This window comes from Calonectris borealis, chromosome 16, assembly GCF_964195595.1.
Source record: "Calonectris borealis chromosome 16, bCalBor7.hap1.2, whole genome shotgun sequence".
In the NCBI taxonomy this organism is placed as follows: Eukaryota; Metazoa; Chordata; class Aves; order Procellariiformes; family Procellariidae; genus Calonectris; species Calonectris borealis.
This window is the reverse complement of record NC_134327.1, coordinates 16,265,463-16,281,227: the sequence shown is the minus strand read 5'-3', so window position 1 is coordinate 16,281,227 and position 15,765 is coordinate 16,265,463. Positions and strand designations below refer to the sequence as shown.

The 15,765-nt window shown below is 36.4% G+C and overlaps 1 protein-coding gene across 1 annotated transcript; it reads left to right on the top strand.

Annotated features, from left to right (window-relative positions):
* Positions 1-2,182: 2,182 nt before the first annotated feature.
* MEIOB (meiosis specific with OB-fold) lies at positions 2,183-13,884 on the top strand. Its single transcript, XM_075166054.1, has 13 exons — positions 2,183-2,245; positions 2,792-2,930; positions 5,309-5,458; positions 6,218-6,290; positions 7,600-7,795; positions 8,296-8,396; positions 10,150-10,202; positions 10,281-10,376; positions 10,767-10,868; positions 11,367-11,520; positions 11,895-12,078; positions 12,591-12,677; positions 13,569-13,884. The coding sequence occupies exons 1-13, from the start codon at positions 2,183-2,185 to the stop codon at positions 13,701-13,703; spliced, it is 1,533 nt and encodes a 510-aa protein (XP_075022155.1). The 3' UTR covers positions 13,704-13,884.
* The last annotated feature ends 1,881 nt before the right edge of the window (positions 13,885-15,765 follow it).

Below are 15,765 nucleotides of genomic sequence, written 5' to 3'. Positions count from 1 at the left end.
AACCTCAATTAAGGTGGTTTGCAACCCAACACTTTTCTTTCCTCCCATGTAAATGACCTTTTATATATGAACTGCCTCATTAAATTCAGTTGGACTTCCTAGACAGGAGAAGGAGGGTAAATATTTTTCAGAGGCTGCTGCTAATGGAGTCATTTAATGCTGAATAAATAAATAAATAAAAATTGCAGACCTTTATTTGAGAAGCATAGGTAGAGTAGTTATAGTAAAGTTCATAACTTAGATCGCCAAATACAAACAATAAAGAATTGTCTACTTCAGATGGCTTGAAATGCTTTTTCTTGAAGACAGATGCTGTTTAGGTCAAAACATTTGTGTTAAAAAATAACTTGTTATTCTCATTATGAATAGTTTTAAGCGATTTGTTTAGATTTAAAAAAAAATCTAAATTAGTTTTCTCAAGTTACAGATACAGAATGGCTTATTCTAGTTCAACACGGGACTTTGTTGCACTTTCAGATCTGCATCCAAATCTTGCTCGTCCTGTAAGTTTCATAGACATAGTACTTTTGTTCTCAAATGAAATTGTATATGACTGTATTATATTACTGCAAAATTATGTAATTGACGTGTATTTAGATACTAATAGCATTAGTATAATTGTTAGATATAAAGTACCTTACCTTCTTTGTGTATAAACCAGCAAAATGAAAATTGATGCTGTTGTTGTCCATAGTATGTGGATACCACAACTATAGATATTGACTGGACAATTCAAGGCCTGAAAGTATCAGAGGCTGCTTTGTAATGTTTTAAATGGATGCCGAATTAGTAAAGACATGTACAGAGTCAGCATTATGTAGTCACAATACATCTGTAACCGACAACAGTCTTTCACTACAAGCTATGAACATAAGGCCCAATCCTGCAGTCTTTATGTGCTCAGTCCCTCTGAGCTAAATAACGTAGTCCTGAATTATTCAAACAAAACTCTTGTTGAGTGGCATGGTGTTTTAACTGGATAAAAATCTCACAATTGCATGTCAGATAGGATTGATTCTGTTTCTTTAGTACAAAAAGCAGGTTTTGCGGTTGTCAGTTTAGGAGGAGCTAAGAATTTTGCTTGTGGGAGTACAGGAGAGTAGGATGAACCAAAAAGTAAACTTAATGAACAGCAAAACTTTGTAGTTGGTAGATTCATACAGATGTTTGAGTATGAATTTTTTTTTGTTGTTGTTGTCCTGATATGAGTGAGGACCATCATCACTGGAGTAAGAGCTGAACAGGGGAGTGTACTGTAAAACTCTGTATTTTTCTCTTTTGGGTTTTAGATGGTTGAATAAAAAATAGGAAGTCTTGGGGACGGGACACAGTTTTTCATTCTTTGCTCTCCAAGATTGTGTTTTAATATGGGAGGGAGAAGGCTACATTATTCTCTGTTGCAGTATTTCCCACCCTTCACTGTGTAGCCCATCAGCGATAATGTGTCTCCTAAGTGTTCAGTGCTGCTGGGAGTTGGAGCCTGGAGAGCGAAACAGAGAGGCAGCATTTCCGCATGGATGCACTGCGAGCTGTGGTGCGGTGCGACAGCCATATCTCTCCATGCAGCTTAAAGTAGATGCACGTCTACAGAGCCGTACGCCCTGCGGAAGTCCTGATGCTTGCGAAGAGAGTGAAAACAAGGAGTTTTCCTGTTCCCACAGCTTTTTATTTGGGAGGGACACAATTTAGCCCTTTTTTCTCATTTATTTTAAACAAATGAAAGAGAAATCACAGAAAAGGGTGAACTAGGAGAGGAAGTTTTATATGCCCTCACAGTGGTATCGTATATTCTTTCCAACTTTTTATAAAACCCTGGTCTCCAGCAAAGCTAATTTATTCTGTCATTCACAGTTACCCCCAAATACAGTGATCCACTAACTCAGTTAAAAGCTTTTATTTTACAAATAAAACTAATCTTGAGTATTGCAATTAGCAACATATAGTAAAGAAAGTATTTTTATGAAAAAGTAATTCACTCATATCTCATGATAGAACGATCAGTATTGTGTTTAGGACTTTAAAACAGTTGAGCACACATCATTCAAAGTCATATTTTTTTACTCTGCAGTTTATTTTTTAAAAGTTAAATAGATCAAAGTCTAAGAAACTTGCAATGTGTTAATGCTGTAGTCTCATGATTTGGCTGAGCGGCCTTAAGCAATGCTCTGCCAAAAAAGGCAGTATGGCCCTCTTCCTCATTGCAGGCGTGTTCCGCTCCTCCTCTTTTGGTGAAACTAGTGCTTGTGTAGTTGCACAACAAGCTGATGAAGGAAATGATCTCTGGAAGTTTTTCTACCCCCTTTCTCCCCACCCCCCAAAATAGTTTCCAGCCAGATCACTTCCTTCTGCCAGCTTGCTGTGCAGGCTTAGTGCTAATACGAGAGAGGTGAATATGTTTGCAGCAGGGATGAGGGAGATCTCTTTTGGAAACTTTAGATTTACATCAGCTTAATTCATGTGAAGAGTCATCCTAAATGTCAGTTCTTTTGACTGGTGGTGAGATACAGGGTATGTTGCACTCTGATTTAATTGAAATGTTTTTTGTTGTTTCTTTTTTTTTTTAAAGAAAAAAAACCAAAAATAGAAAAATAAAATCCTAATCTACATCACTACATGTTGTGGACAGATAGAAAGTATTCTGTTAGAAAGATTGGAAGAACTGGGATATTACACTGTTGCACACATTCGTCCTCTTAATGAGGTCATTTCCATCACTGTATAGGATAAGACAGTTACCTTGCTCCATCTAGTGATTCAAAGGAAACTGGGAACATGAGATCTAATTTTTGAGCACGTCAATATTGTTACAGTGAAGTCAGTCAGGTTGCATTGCTTTGTGAATAGGTGCACAATTCAGCCTGTGTGGATTATCAAATTGTTACTCTGCCCCTTGCTAGCTGACTGCTGGGACGAGAAAGTCAGGCAGCGCTGCAAGTAAGTGCACGTCTGAAGTGGAAGAGATGTGGCACGCTTCGTGTTTTGAAGGACCCTTGCAGTATTGCAATGTCAGTCTCTCCTTCCAGTCCTTGTTACCATACCAACTTTTATTGCTTACCTCTTAAATCCCAAACTAGCACTGCAATACTCTTCTCTCATACTGAGGAGGACCTTTTTTTTAAAAAAAAACAAACACCACACAGCTATATATTATTAATATATATATTTTATATAGATATCTTTCTTCCTGTGTGTGTTTGCTCCTAGTAGTTTTGTTTGACAATTGAGACTGGGGTGCTTTTGCATAATAAATACAGGTTTAGCAAAGCAGAATAAGATTGATTTTGTTTTGAATCATCAAAAAAGTTCACTGCCTAAGCTCCCTTTGTAGTTGGTTGAGAGACAGAGAGCAAGGAAGAGGCACCTGTACAAATTTATGTTGCCTAGATGAGGATAGGATAAATGGCCCTCTCTGTGGATGTACACGTGTGTATCTCGGTGTTGACAGCAGGGGAAACCTTGGGCGCTTAACTGTAAAATAAATCCTGTCCAGACTTTTCATGGTGCATTTAAGGAGATCTGAGACCTGTGCAGAGAGCGTGAAACAACACTATTGCTGCCTACCTGAGGAGAGATTGCTGTAGAACAGCCAAAATCGTGAATGCTTTGCGTGAACTTTTGTCCTCCCATTGTCTTTACAAACAGAAACAGATGTATTTCTTTTAATATTTTTATTAGTCACTCTTTTTCTTAAAGTAAAATTGTATGTTTATGTTTTAGTCTTTAGTTCATATGGTACTGTGGAATAAATAGATTAAAATGATTACCAGTCAGAAATATGTTTATTATCATCAGTGGAGTACAAGTCCGTGAAATCTAATTCATCATATACATCTGTGTTTAATACTTGTATTCTATAATCTTTTTATTTTTTAGAATGTAATCGGTGTGGTTATTGGGAAAACAGATGTCAGAGGCTTTCCAGACCGAAAAAGTACAGTCCTTTTAAACTGTTTTTACTTCATTTTCTTATACGGTATAATTTGGCATATATAACTGAAATCAATATTTAAATTATAAACAGACTTCTTTAGTGTAAAATGTATAGAATAAAAATGCACAAAAAAAATTGTGTGTGTTTGAGAACCAAGATGAAAGAGCAGCATTAGTTTGGCTCAACCTTATCAATTGGAATTTGTTTGGAAAAACTCCATCATGGAAGTCTTTCAGGGTCTGAAGAAGATGGTACCGATATGAACCCAATATTATATAAAAACTGCTGGAATTGATCTGATCTCTACATATTCATTCTCTCTTAAAACAGAAATGTTAAGGAGATGTCTCGAGGAGTGAAACAAGTAATTTCTGGTCTGAGTAGCACCAGCTTCATCTTATCATATACTCCTAAAAAAAGCAAGGGAATAATACGTTGTTAATACAGCATTAGTTGGAAATTGAAATAACATATCTACAGCTTAAGGTTGACACAGACACTGTTAGGAAGCATCTCCAGTCTTAGAGAGCCATTCCAGCTGTGTGTGAAGTGCTCAGCTATTCTGTTGGCATTGTCATCATGCTGAGCTGCTCTAGTGGGGAATGTTTAGAAGGAAGTCATCATCGTCACCAGAAACAATTCTACGTAGTCTGAAAATGTGGTGTTCATATTTATGCCTCCATGGAACTACAGTCAGAATATGCTTATTCTATCACCATACAGTTTTCATTGATAATTTTAAAATAACATGCTGCATAATGCTGTATGATCCATGGAAAGCTTTGTTAATTAGCTGTAAGAGAAAAGGGAGTGCAGGAGTACAGTGTTTCAGAGACTGATACCCTCTTGACCATGAACTTTCCACAGAGCTGGAAACACTTTGCTTTATTCGGTTAAACCCCTTGGTACTATCTGAACAGTGACACTGCCTGTGATCTGCAGCCTCGTATGTCTTCACGGTGCCCTTGTACATGGGCACAGCTATCTAAAGACAGCCTACCTACTACAAAATTTGGGCTAGTACGTACACTTGTTCACAGTGTTGCTTCATCCGTTAGCCTTGTTTATGTGTTTGTCCATGCCTTGAACGTAGCATGGTTCTTTTATTTCTCTTGCGTTAGATCTGTAAGGTTATATGGTGCTGCCTAAAGTTAAGTGATATGTGTACGTGATGAGGTGGTACAGGTACAGCTACAGCATGAGTTGTAGCCATCCTCACTCACGAACACCAGTGCGTGTACTGAACAGTCTGCTGACCTCTAGTGGCACTCACCAGATTGCGGGTGGTAAATTAATAAAATCTAGGAAAGCCTCGAAGTAATATTTTTATACATATATTCTAGACTGAAATCAAGCTGTGCTAATGAATTGTAATAGTGCTGTTTATTTTTGCAGACATTGGGTGTGAGAGATACACCTTCAGTTTTACTATTCGTGATTCACCGACTTATTTTATAAATGTAAATTCTTGGGGCAGAGAAGAGTACATTAGATCACTTTCAGAAAGCTTTAGAGTTGGTGACTGTGGTAAGCTGGAGTTTATTCTTAACATGTTTCTGTTTGAATGTGTTTTTTTTCCAGTAAATCAGTGTTATGTGTTTGTGGTTTTGCTATATTTTTCTCTGAGGACTCAGAAAACAGTCTAATTGGAAACAAATTGTTCAGTTATGTTAAGTATAAAGAGGAAAGGAATAAGATTTCAAGGATTTAAATTCAAAACCAGTAAATATGTCAACAAAAAGACTAGATACAAATCCACTGAATGCAGCCACCCAGAACTTGTCTATAATTAATAGATCTAAATTCTTACATTATATCCAGTTCTTATAAATTACAAAAAATAAACTCTGTAAAGTAGTTTGGTGTTTTTCTTTGTCTTCAGTCAGTTATAGATATGACTATAATTGTTCATCAAAGCACAACAAAAATCTTGTATTTATTTACAGGCTGTGTTTTTATCTTGTTAAGTTAATAGAAAGACTCTGCTGCCCATGGTTCCTAGATCAGAGTGTTTGGATAAAACTTGTGACTGTGGAGAGTATACGCACAAGAGCTTAGTGTCATTTTGTTTCCATTAAATGTCTTGAGGACTCCTGTGGGACTTTGGCTATAATGTGAGCTGTCCAGACAGATATGGTTTGCAGTATGAAAACATTTAGCAGTAGTTACTGCACGTGTCTTTTCCTTTCCATATCAATCTTGAAAGCAACCGTTTTTAAAAGCAACTTCTCTTCATATGCAACTATATTCAGTTTTCTAACATTACTTATCAATGTTTTATTTTAGTTACAATTGAAAATCCTTTAGTTCAGTCAAAGGAAGCAGAAAGGGAAGAAAAATTCAACCCTGTAACTCCTAGGTAAATGTAAAGCATAGACTGGTAGTTCTTTCCGGAAAGATGAAAGTTAATACTTGCTTTATTTGGGGTTAGTTGTCTTATGCAGCTGTACCTTCCTCCCTCTGTTCAACCATCTATGATCAAATAATCTCAAAAGAGAATGTATTTCTCAGCATATGGTCTTTGGAGTTTTGTCATGAAGTAATAACGCTCTTTGTAACTAAACAGAGTAAATTTCATTCTTTGCCAAGGTGTTTTATCAGACATAACTGTTTTATAGACAGTATATCCTTATCAAAACCCACTCACATGACATGTTTATCTAGAAGGTATTTTAATACACTGTGATGCTATTTGTTACTTATTTGGTAAGGCATTGTCATTCCTTTTGTATCATGCAATGTATACATGTTGTTCTCTAAAATCTGAACAATTTGAACCAGTGTATGAAACTCACATTGCAAGTCATAATTTAGATATGTTTTTACTTATCTTAGATATCTAAGATATAGATGTTAGCTAGACTAATACACCTGTTCTTTAATTAGAGTTTCTTTCCTAATTGGTCATATTCTAATATTTTTAATCATATGGCAGTCATAAGAATATTGCATATGTGCACATTAAATTGGCAAGTTAGAAATTTTATGTTCTTGATTACTGATCATCTCTAAGCTTTGTAGCAAATGTATAGCTGTAGTAATTACACTCACTTTCTGGCTAAGCAGAAAGAAGTAAAAGAAGAAATGTCGGGTAGAAACTTCACTGATTAAAAGAGCTCCTCTCTAAATCTATAGATTTCATAAGCATTTGTAAAATATATTTATCCAGAATATATTGAATATATCTTATTTCTACTGGCTAACAGTGCATTACAAATATTGCTGAGGTCATTGGGCTATTGCTTTTGAAAACACCTCACCAAATCCAGTCTGACTATAGTAGTGTCTTATTATGTCACGATGCCAAAACCTCTCAATTACCTGGATTACAGACATTTCAGAATTTATTTTATTTTTAGTAATTGATAAGGGCTGAAAGACTTACAAATACGTTTTGTACATTGCTAGCAATTCACGCTGGCTTTTCAATTCCGAATAAGTATAAAGTACACAATAATAAGTCTTTTATAAGAGAAAAGTATATATTTTTTAAAAAATAATTTTAGAACAAATTAATTCAAACTTTTCCGTATCTTTAAGGAAAACAATAAAGGAATTTTATAACAGAAAGTTATTTTTTCATGTGAATTGAATTTACATTTTACACTGTTAATGTATTAGTGAGTGAAATGTTGATCAATGCGATTTGTTTTGTGCATACTATCTAGCTGCTACAAATTATTGCTCAGTGAAAATCATTCAGTGGTCAAAACATCTTCATGTTACGAAATGGACACCAAACTACTTTCTCTGTTGCATCTGCCTGTCAAGGACCCTCAGGACTATTATTCACTGGGTGATATCATTGCAAACGGACAAAGCCTCGATGGAAGAATCCTTAATGTGCTTGCAGCTGTAATGTCAGTAAGTTAAGGAGCCACAACAGAGTAGTGTTTTTCTACTGTACCATGGGTAACTTAATTGACTTCAGTGTGAATATGGATTTTGGGACTCAGTGGACAGGAATCACTGGTTTTGTTTGTTTGTTTAGGTTGGCAGTCACTTCAGCTGAGTTACAATAACCATACAAGCTACTTGATGAGATTTTTATCAACAACATGAGGGGGGAAATTAAGGGAATGGAAATGTCCTACATCAGTTGTCTTTTTGAAATCATGCATGTGCAACCAGTAGATAACTTGAAATTTGTAAACCGCAGATTTTTATAAAATAAAATGTGTCCTTTATCTTGAAGTAAAATTACTGTTGTTGAACTTTTAGTGGTGTACATGGGGTTTTTTTTTTTTCAGTCATCTACAGGGTTTTTTCCCACCTTTTTTAACTCTTCTATTTTCTAGGTTATCACTTTTATTCTCCTAAACACTTAGTAGTGGAAAAGTGACTGCTTCTCTTTCTTCTTAAAGGTTGGGGAGCCAAAGTATTTTATGACTTCAGACAAAAGAAAAGGTCAGAGGTGTGAAGTAAAGCTGTATGATGAAACAGAGATGTCTTTTCCAATAGTATGGTAAAATGTTTTTTAATTCACTAAAATACACAAATTGATGCAAAAGTAGGTGAAGAAATTAACTATAATACATACTGTTATAACACTGTCTTTTAATTTAAATGTATTGTTATTTGCGTGGCAACTGTGATGAGGCAGCAATGTACACTGAACAGAGGCTTAAAAAAGAGATTCATTAGAGTGATCGTATATATATTGTCTAGTTTTATGACTTCCTGACAGACGGCTAGCTCATGAAAGGCAAAATGAAGCTTAGTTCCAAATAGTTACATTTTTTAATGTGGAAATTTGAACTAATTCACGAAATGGCATTTAAAAACAGCTGCAAAGGCAGTACATTTCTTCCACAAACTGGGGGGGGGGGGAAGGGGGAAGAGGAGCATGTTTCATTTTTAAAGCCAAGCAGAATTAACAAGTGGAATGGAAATAGGTTGAAATAGTTTTTAAATGTTTAAAATAGCGCAGAAACATTTTGATACTACTTTGGCCTTATTTTGAAACTGTATCCCACTTGCAAACATGACTACGTCCATGCCATTTATGCATGTCAATAGTGATTTGTTTACACAGGAGCTCTTGCTCTATGGACAACAAACTTGTCCATAGTTTGTTCAATAAACTCATGGCTTATCTACGTGCAAGGGTACATGGGTGTTCGTTTGTGCTGGGTTTGCTGTTCGTTGGTTGAAATGACCTTTGTTCCCTAGATAGAAGTAGCAAGATAGCATTGCACTCTGTGTCTGAGTTAGAAACTTAATTCTCATTCAATGTAATGTTTAACACAGTTAATGTATACACACGAACACTAATAAGCATTTATGGTGTGAAGTTTTCTAGCCCTTGAGCTGCCACCAATGTTAATTTGCAGCAGCAGCTCTAATACTCTTGTTTCAGTGCTGGTACCTAGTGATACAGAGCTGTGTACTTCAGGAGTCCTGAGAAGCAGAGACTAGGTGGTGTGACTGTGGTTACCCTAAATGATGCCTTTTGTGCTTTCATGGAGCTGTAGGTAGAGGCAAAGATTCAGGAAATCCTTGAGCAACAGCATTGTAGTGAAGATATTTCAGAGGCCATCAGCGAAGAGGTGGCTGAGCAATGCTAGATGAAAAGTAAATGTCTTACGTCTTTTTCCAAGGATTAAGAAAAAAAAACCACCAGAACAAAACTGTGCTTTGGCAGCACTCTTGCCATCCAAACTTACAAGGAACTGAATGAGATTTCATCAAGGGACCTAACCATCAAATTATCATTTTTGAGGGATACCACTGACCTCACTCTAGTCTCATCATCCACAGTTACAAGGATTCCAGTGTTGGAAAGCCAGCTGAACATCTGGCCTAGTGATGTCAGCAATCAACTTGTTCCCACAGAAAAGGCTCAGCTGATAAGCAGTTATTTTAACTGTGATTTCCTTTAGTTAGAAATTACCTTTGTCAAGGTTCTAAAATACACACAGTATTTTTCCAGGTATATTCTGCATTGAATCATTTTGAACAATCTAATAGCCCTTTATTTTATCCTGTTTGGCATGGGATAAAATAGGGACTGTATTAGACCGTACATAAAGCATCCTGGCTGGCTGCAAACTAGATGCCTGTGGATATACATGGCATTTCATTTGCATGTGCATGTAACAAGGAGTTGTGTCCCCTTTGACCAATTTAATTATAACTATATTATTTAGTAGTTTAGTACTAAACAGTTTGAGTGCTGTTTCAAAACTGTTTTGATACATTAACTTTTTTTAATTTAGTTGGGATAATGAATCTATCCAGCTTGCACAGAGTTGGATCCCACGAGAAACAGGTATAATAGCCTTTATGTTTTTACTGTAGTTCTTAATGTGATACTTATTCTACAGTAATGGGCTTTTTTTGTGCACAGTAATATTTGCATCAGATGTGAGAATAAATTTTGACAAATTTAGAAACTGTATGACTGCAACTGTGATATCAAAAACCATCATTACAACTAATCCAGGTAAGAGCTGTTGAAGTATTGCTTTGGTATTAGTAATCATTATAGACTAGAATGCATGAATGAATCTATTGGAGGTCTCATTTCTTCTGCCTGCTTGCCTCAGAAAGCTCCCCATTTCTTGTCTGTTACGTAGTCACCAATGCTTTTGGCTTCCATCCTTTTCTCTTTTTTTTTCCTTTTCTTTTCTTTTTTTTTTTTTAATTTTATCTAACCAGCTTTCATATATTCCATGTAGGACTAACAGTTAAAGTAAAAAAGAGAAAAGCATCTCTTGGCTAATTCCAAGAGACAACATGCTGGTGCTACCAGAATAAAAAGTTATAAAATATAATTATGCTGTTATTTTTACATGCTACATGTATTAATAACTTTTAAAAATACATTTTCAAGAAACAGCAGAAGCAAATATTCTCTTCAGCTTCATAAAAGAGAGTGCACAATCAGGAGCTTTGCATGATAAAATGGAGGAGCAGTCAAAAGAATCCATTAACTGTAAGCATGGATCCAAACACTTTGATTTTATTCAACTATATAATGTAGTTTCGTAGTGCAGGTGAAATATCAAGTTCTTGCTCTGTGTGTTTCTGGAAACAAAACTAAGGTATAGCCTGGCTGAATACTTAAAGTTTGGACTGTTGTTACTAGGGCTATCCCTTATATCAGTTATGTATTTCAGGGTTGGTGACTATCCCACTTGCAGCCTGTCTGGTATGTTCTTTCTGTCTTGAATAAGTACAAAAAAATGGAGAGGGAAAGTTTTTTGTCAAAAACTTGTTTTGGGGGATACAAAGATTAAATATTAGATATTTTCCTAATTTGACTCCCCTTTTGTTTTATTTTTGTCGCCAAATGATAAGCCTGCTTCAAAAGGAAGGTGTGGGGGGCTTTTCTGATGCTTTAGATCAAATCCTCTCCTTTTTATTACCTTAAGATCCTTTTTTGTTATTGCTTCTTTCTCAGACACACTTAACATGTCTTTTAAACTTTTAGTGGAGACTATAGTTGATGTTTATACTGTGGAACAGCTGAAAGAAAAAGCTTTACAGAGTGATGGGAAACTTGAACCAGTCTATGGCATTATTTATGGCTACATTTCTACACTGGACATTGATGATAATGCATCTAAAGTTATTCGCAACAGATGGTAAGCAACTGCCTGTTTTAAATTTGTATTAAAAAGTGCTTCTCCTTCTTCCCCTGACCCAAATTAGATGGAACAATATTTTAGTCCAGTTCCAGACAAGAAATAATACTCCTCTGGAGGACGCCATGTGAATTTCTGTTGTGTAGACTTCCAGAAGTAGCAAGGAAGAGGAGCTGGCTTTATGAAGGACTTGCTCTTTCTGGTCCTAGAGGAGCAAAGAAGAAAGAGGCCATTTTGTCTCAGGCAGACTTAAGAGTTTAGAAGATGAAGATTTTTTTTAAAGAGGAAAAGTCTCTTGGGAAATCTCAGTCTAGAAAACAGTTTCAAATAAGGAGGAATTGCATATATGCATTAATTTTCTTCTCATGTTTCAGTTCAATATGCCGTTTTCTGGTGAATGAAATGTCAAACACATGCACTTTCTGCAGTGACATCTCTTCAGATTCAAAGTCAACTTTTGCAAGCTTTGACATACTCATTGATCTAACAGATCACACAGGCACTCTTTATTCTTGTTACCTGTCTGACTGTGTAGCTGAGGAAACATTAGGCTGCACAGTAAGTAGAAATGAATTAGGTTGTTCTTATTTGATCTGAGCTGTGAAGCCTGATGAAAATTACAAATATATGTAAATGTTCTTCGTATATGTGTGTGTATGTATACACAGGTTAAAAAAATTGCATATGGATATGGATACACATACGCACACACTTGGCTTTTTAACAAGTCAAAAGTTAGAAGTCAGTAGCTGCTAATAACAAGAAACGCATTAAATGTAAGAGTTAATATCCTATTCAGAATACTGCTTTATTTTAATTAATCTACACTTTTCTGAGAACATGGTTGGAATTCCCTAATTTTGATTCTCAAACACCCTGCAATTTATTCTGATTAATCTGACTGTCTTGGTACACATATTACACCAAACACTATGTTAAAAGATGGGAAAATACAGCTTATAAATGCACAAAAAAATGCATAAGAGGCTCTTTTCATCATCATTTTGTTGTGGAGATGTTGTTATAACTATATGCTGAAGAAGTGTTCTGTGATGTCCTGTTATTAACAGGTCCGTGAGTTCCTCACTCTAACAGAAGACAAGAAGACTGCATTGAAATGGCAACTTCTTTTGGAACGAAGCAAGATTTATTTTAAAGTTAGTATTTAATGTTAATTTAAAACAGTTGCTGTTTCCCATTCAGTAGTATATTTAGTACTGAAAAACTCCATGTCAGTTCTGCTGAACTTTTTAAAATAAGGATTAGTTTTTGTACATATTCTGAATATTCCAAGTAAATAGTCTTTGTCATAATTTCAACATTAGGGGATGTACCTGCAGGATCAGATATACAGGCCTCTTTCAGGCAAACTATGAAAGACACAAACTGCTCTTAGCCAATACCCATTAAGGAGCTGATACTTCAAAAGCATGTATACATGATTTAGTCACTGACTTCTATGGCTGTAGGTTTATAATGAGTAAAGTTAACACTATCAGTTTGCAAGAATAAGTCCCAGTCAATATATGTAATAGATTGTATGGTATATGGGTTACCTAAGTATATTTCTTAGTTACCTGTATTTTTGGAAATCATGTGATTAGGTATGTCTAAAATCTGCAATTCTCCTTAAAGCAACAACATTAGATTCACACACCGGGAGCAATTGTTAAAAGATCTGCTATTACTTGCAATATTCTTTACTTTTTTAGTTGCATGCTGTTTACTAGACCGGATTCCTTTTTCATAGAACTGCTTCTTCCAGGACAACTCTAAACTGACTCCCTTTTTTAAACTTGCCCTTCTTAGCAAAACTGTTCTTACTCTCCCATCCCTCCTACCCTCTGCCTCTATTTCCAGGAAAAAATGAAAGTGTTTACCTCAGTAGTGACAGGTATATAGCATAAAATGTGTGTACTCATGTATAAAATAATGTAAAATATATATAACCAAATCTGTCAATTAAATATGCTGTGTGATATTTGAAAATAATATATTTCAAAGTGCTATACAGCAGTAAAAACAAAGACCCTTAATTATTTTTACAGGTCACTTTGTCACCCAGCTGGAGAACCGGACTGAAAGTGAATGTTCTTTCATGCAAACTGGCAGACCCTATAGAGGCCAGTCAGAGCTTGTTGGGAAAAGAGATTGGAAATCAGAGATTACACTATATGGCTTGATAACAGCTAGGAAAAAGACTATTTCTTCACTGTATTATTAGAGGTAGAATGCTGTTGTCATCGTATTTTGCTAAGTATGTCCTGATCGTAAAGAAGGAATATGCATTACTAATCCCTGTAAGTGGGCTTCTGCGTTGATTTTTTTCAGGTGATTGTAGTTTAAAAAGTGTACTAGGGCCTCAGCTTAAGAAAAGTTAGTTTTACCCCCCTTACAAGGAGGATGGAAGCTTTCTTCATTCAGTTGAGAATATATTTTGAAAGATCAGAAATAGCGAATAGTACAAGCCAGATCTGTTGAGCTTCTGTGTTTTTAACTGCCTTGCTACCTTCGTGCTACTTTTGTGTTAGTTCAAAAAATAAAGACCCACTTTGAAATACTGCCTGGGTTTGTGGTTATATTGATGAGTCCAAACACGGAACTTCTGGCAACTGCAGAGGCTTGGAAATAGCCATGGTGTTTGCAAGGCTGCTTTTCTTTAGGGCAGACAAAGTCTTATTAGAACAGAGTAATCAATTACCAGGGACCTCTGACAACCAAACAATCAAGCTAAGACTGTAAGCAGCAGAGAAGAAAGGACTCTTCCTCACCAAGATAGTTGTTAGCTGAACATAAAGAACCTAGGTATGTACATTTTGCCCTTCTCCATGTATTTTTTTCCTATGTTTTATTTCTATTTCTGTCCTTAGCGTCCCCTGCAGCTTGTGTATTTGCTACATTCACCAGTCCTCACCTTCTGAGCATACCGGGAGTTGGCCTATTTCAAATGGTGGGAAGATACTGCGGCCCTTCTCTTGTAAAGTATTTGTTAGGCTAGAACGCCTTGAGGAACTCTGATCACCCCTGGTTCACTACCTACATGTTAAAGCAACATGGCAGAAAGAAAACAACCACAGAAACAGTGAATTTTGACAAGCAATACTCCAGGATTGCATCCCCCTACTCATGTGAGTGGGAACAATGGACTAAACACACAAAAAAATATTGCCAGTGTTGGGTCACTGCGTCTCTCCTGTTGCAGCAATAAACAACTTCAGAGTATTAGCTGTTATGGCTGGAAAAATGTTAAAGTGAATGTTGCCATTAATTTTAATCACAACTCAGCTCAGCAATCAATACACAGTGCTTAAGACCAAACTACAAATGATGGATGCATTCTTGCTGTTGCCATAGACGGTAACGTTTGACAGGGACGAAGAAATGGGAACAGTAGAGAAAGTGGATTTTATCCTTCCTTTTCAGAATTATTCACCCCAACTTCCCTGCTCAGCCCAGCTCTGTTGGCCTGACGTCTCTGCTTGGCCCAGCTCACTGAGTTGCAAGAAGTTCAGAGCACAGCTTCCCCCCTGACAGAGGCAGGCTTAAATGACGGGGCATTTTGACTGCTATGAGCCAGGGGTGGTTCTGTTCAGCTGTAATGGCTGAATGTTTGTTTCAGTGGGCCTCGGTTCCTTAGGCTTCCTTTAGATGAAATCTGAATTACGTCCACAGCATTTAGGCCTCATCAGACAAAGAATTTTTACATGTGCTTTAAGCCATTGGCTTAAGTCAAAATACAGTGAACTGAAATGTGTGCATGTTTGCAGGATCAGTCCCCGGTGCAGGTGGCTATGGGTACGCAGTGGTGTGCTACAGCTGCAGAAGCAAGTTGATAGAAAAATTTCTATTTTTCTTCTGCAACATGTTCTGCTTTCTGTTTACCATGTGATTTGCAGTGTCCTGGACCACGCTGCTCTTTCACAGAGGTGCTTGTCTTTGGGCTACGCTAATTTTCTCTGCAAGACTCTCCAAATGCACTTTTAAAAATAAAGTGGTTATTAAGATCTGGCTCCAACAAATGGAAGCAGTTAACTTTGGTGCTCGCATGTATGTAAAAAAAAAATCCATCTGTTTTTGTTAGAAATCGATCAGTTCTGTGCAACCTTTGAAAATGGTAAGTTTTGATGTTTGCGGGGGGAGGGTTTTTTTAATTATATTTTACAACTTTGTCACTCCATTGAATTGAAAGAGAACTCGCTGTCATGCAAACTGGTAGAGAGTGTTAGATCAGTTGGAGTTTGGAAA

What these genes read in the sequence shown, in the direction of transcription:
- MEIOB (XM_075166054.1), top strand. Translation starts at nt 2,183, where the DNA reads ATGGCCCTCTTCCTCATTGCAGGCGTGTTCCGCTCCTCCTCTTTTGGT. An exon ending in CATCATTACAACTAATCCAG is followed by an intron (nt 10,377 to 10,766) that starts GTAAGAGCTGTT and finishes TACATTTTCAAG; the next exon opens with AAACAGCAGAAGCAAATATT. An exon ending in GTCAAAAGAATCCATTAACT is followed by an intron (nt 10,869 to 11,366) that starts GTAAGCATGGAT and finishes TTAAACTTTTAG; the next exon opens with TGGAGACTATAGTTGATGTT.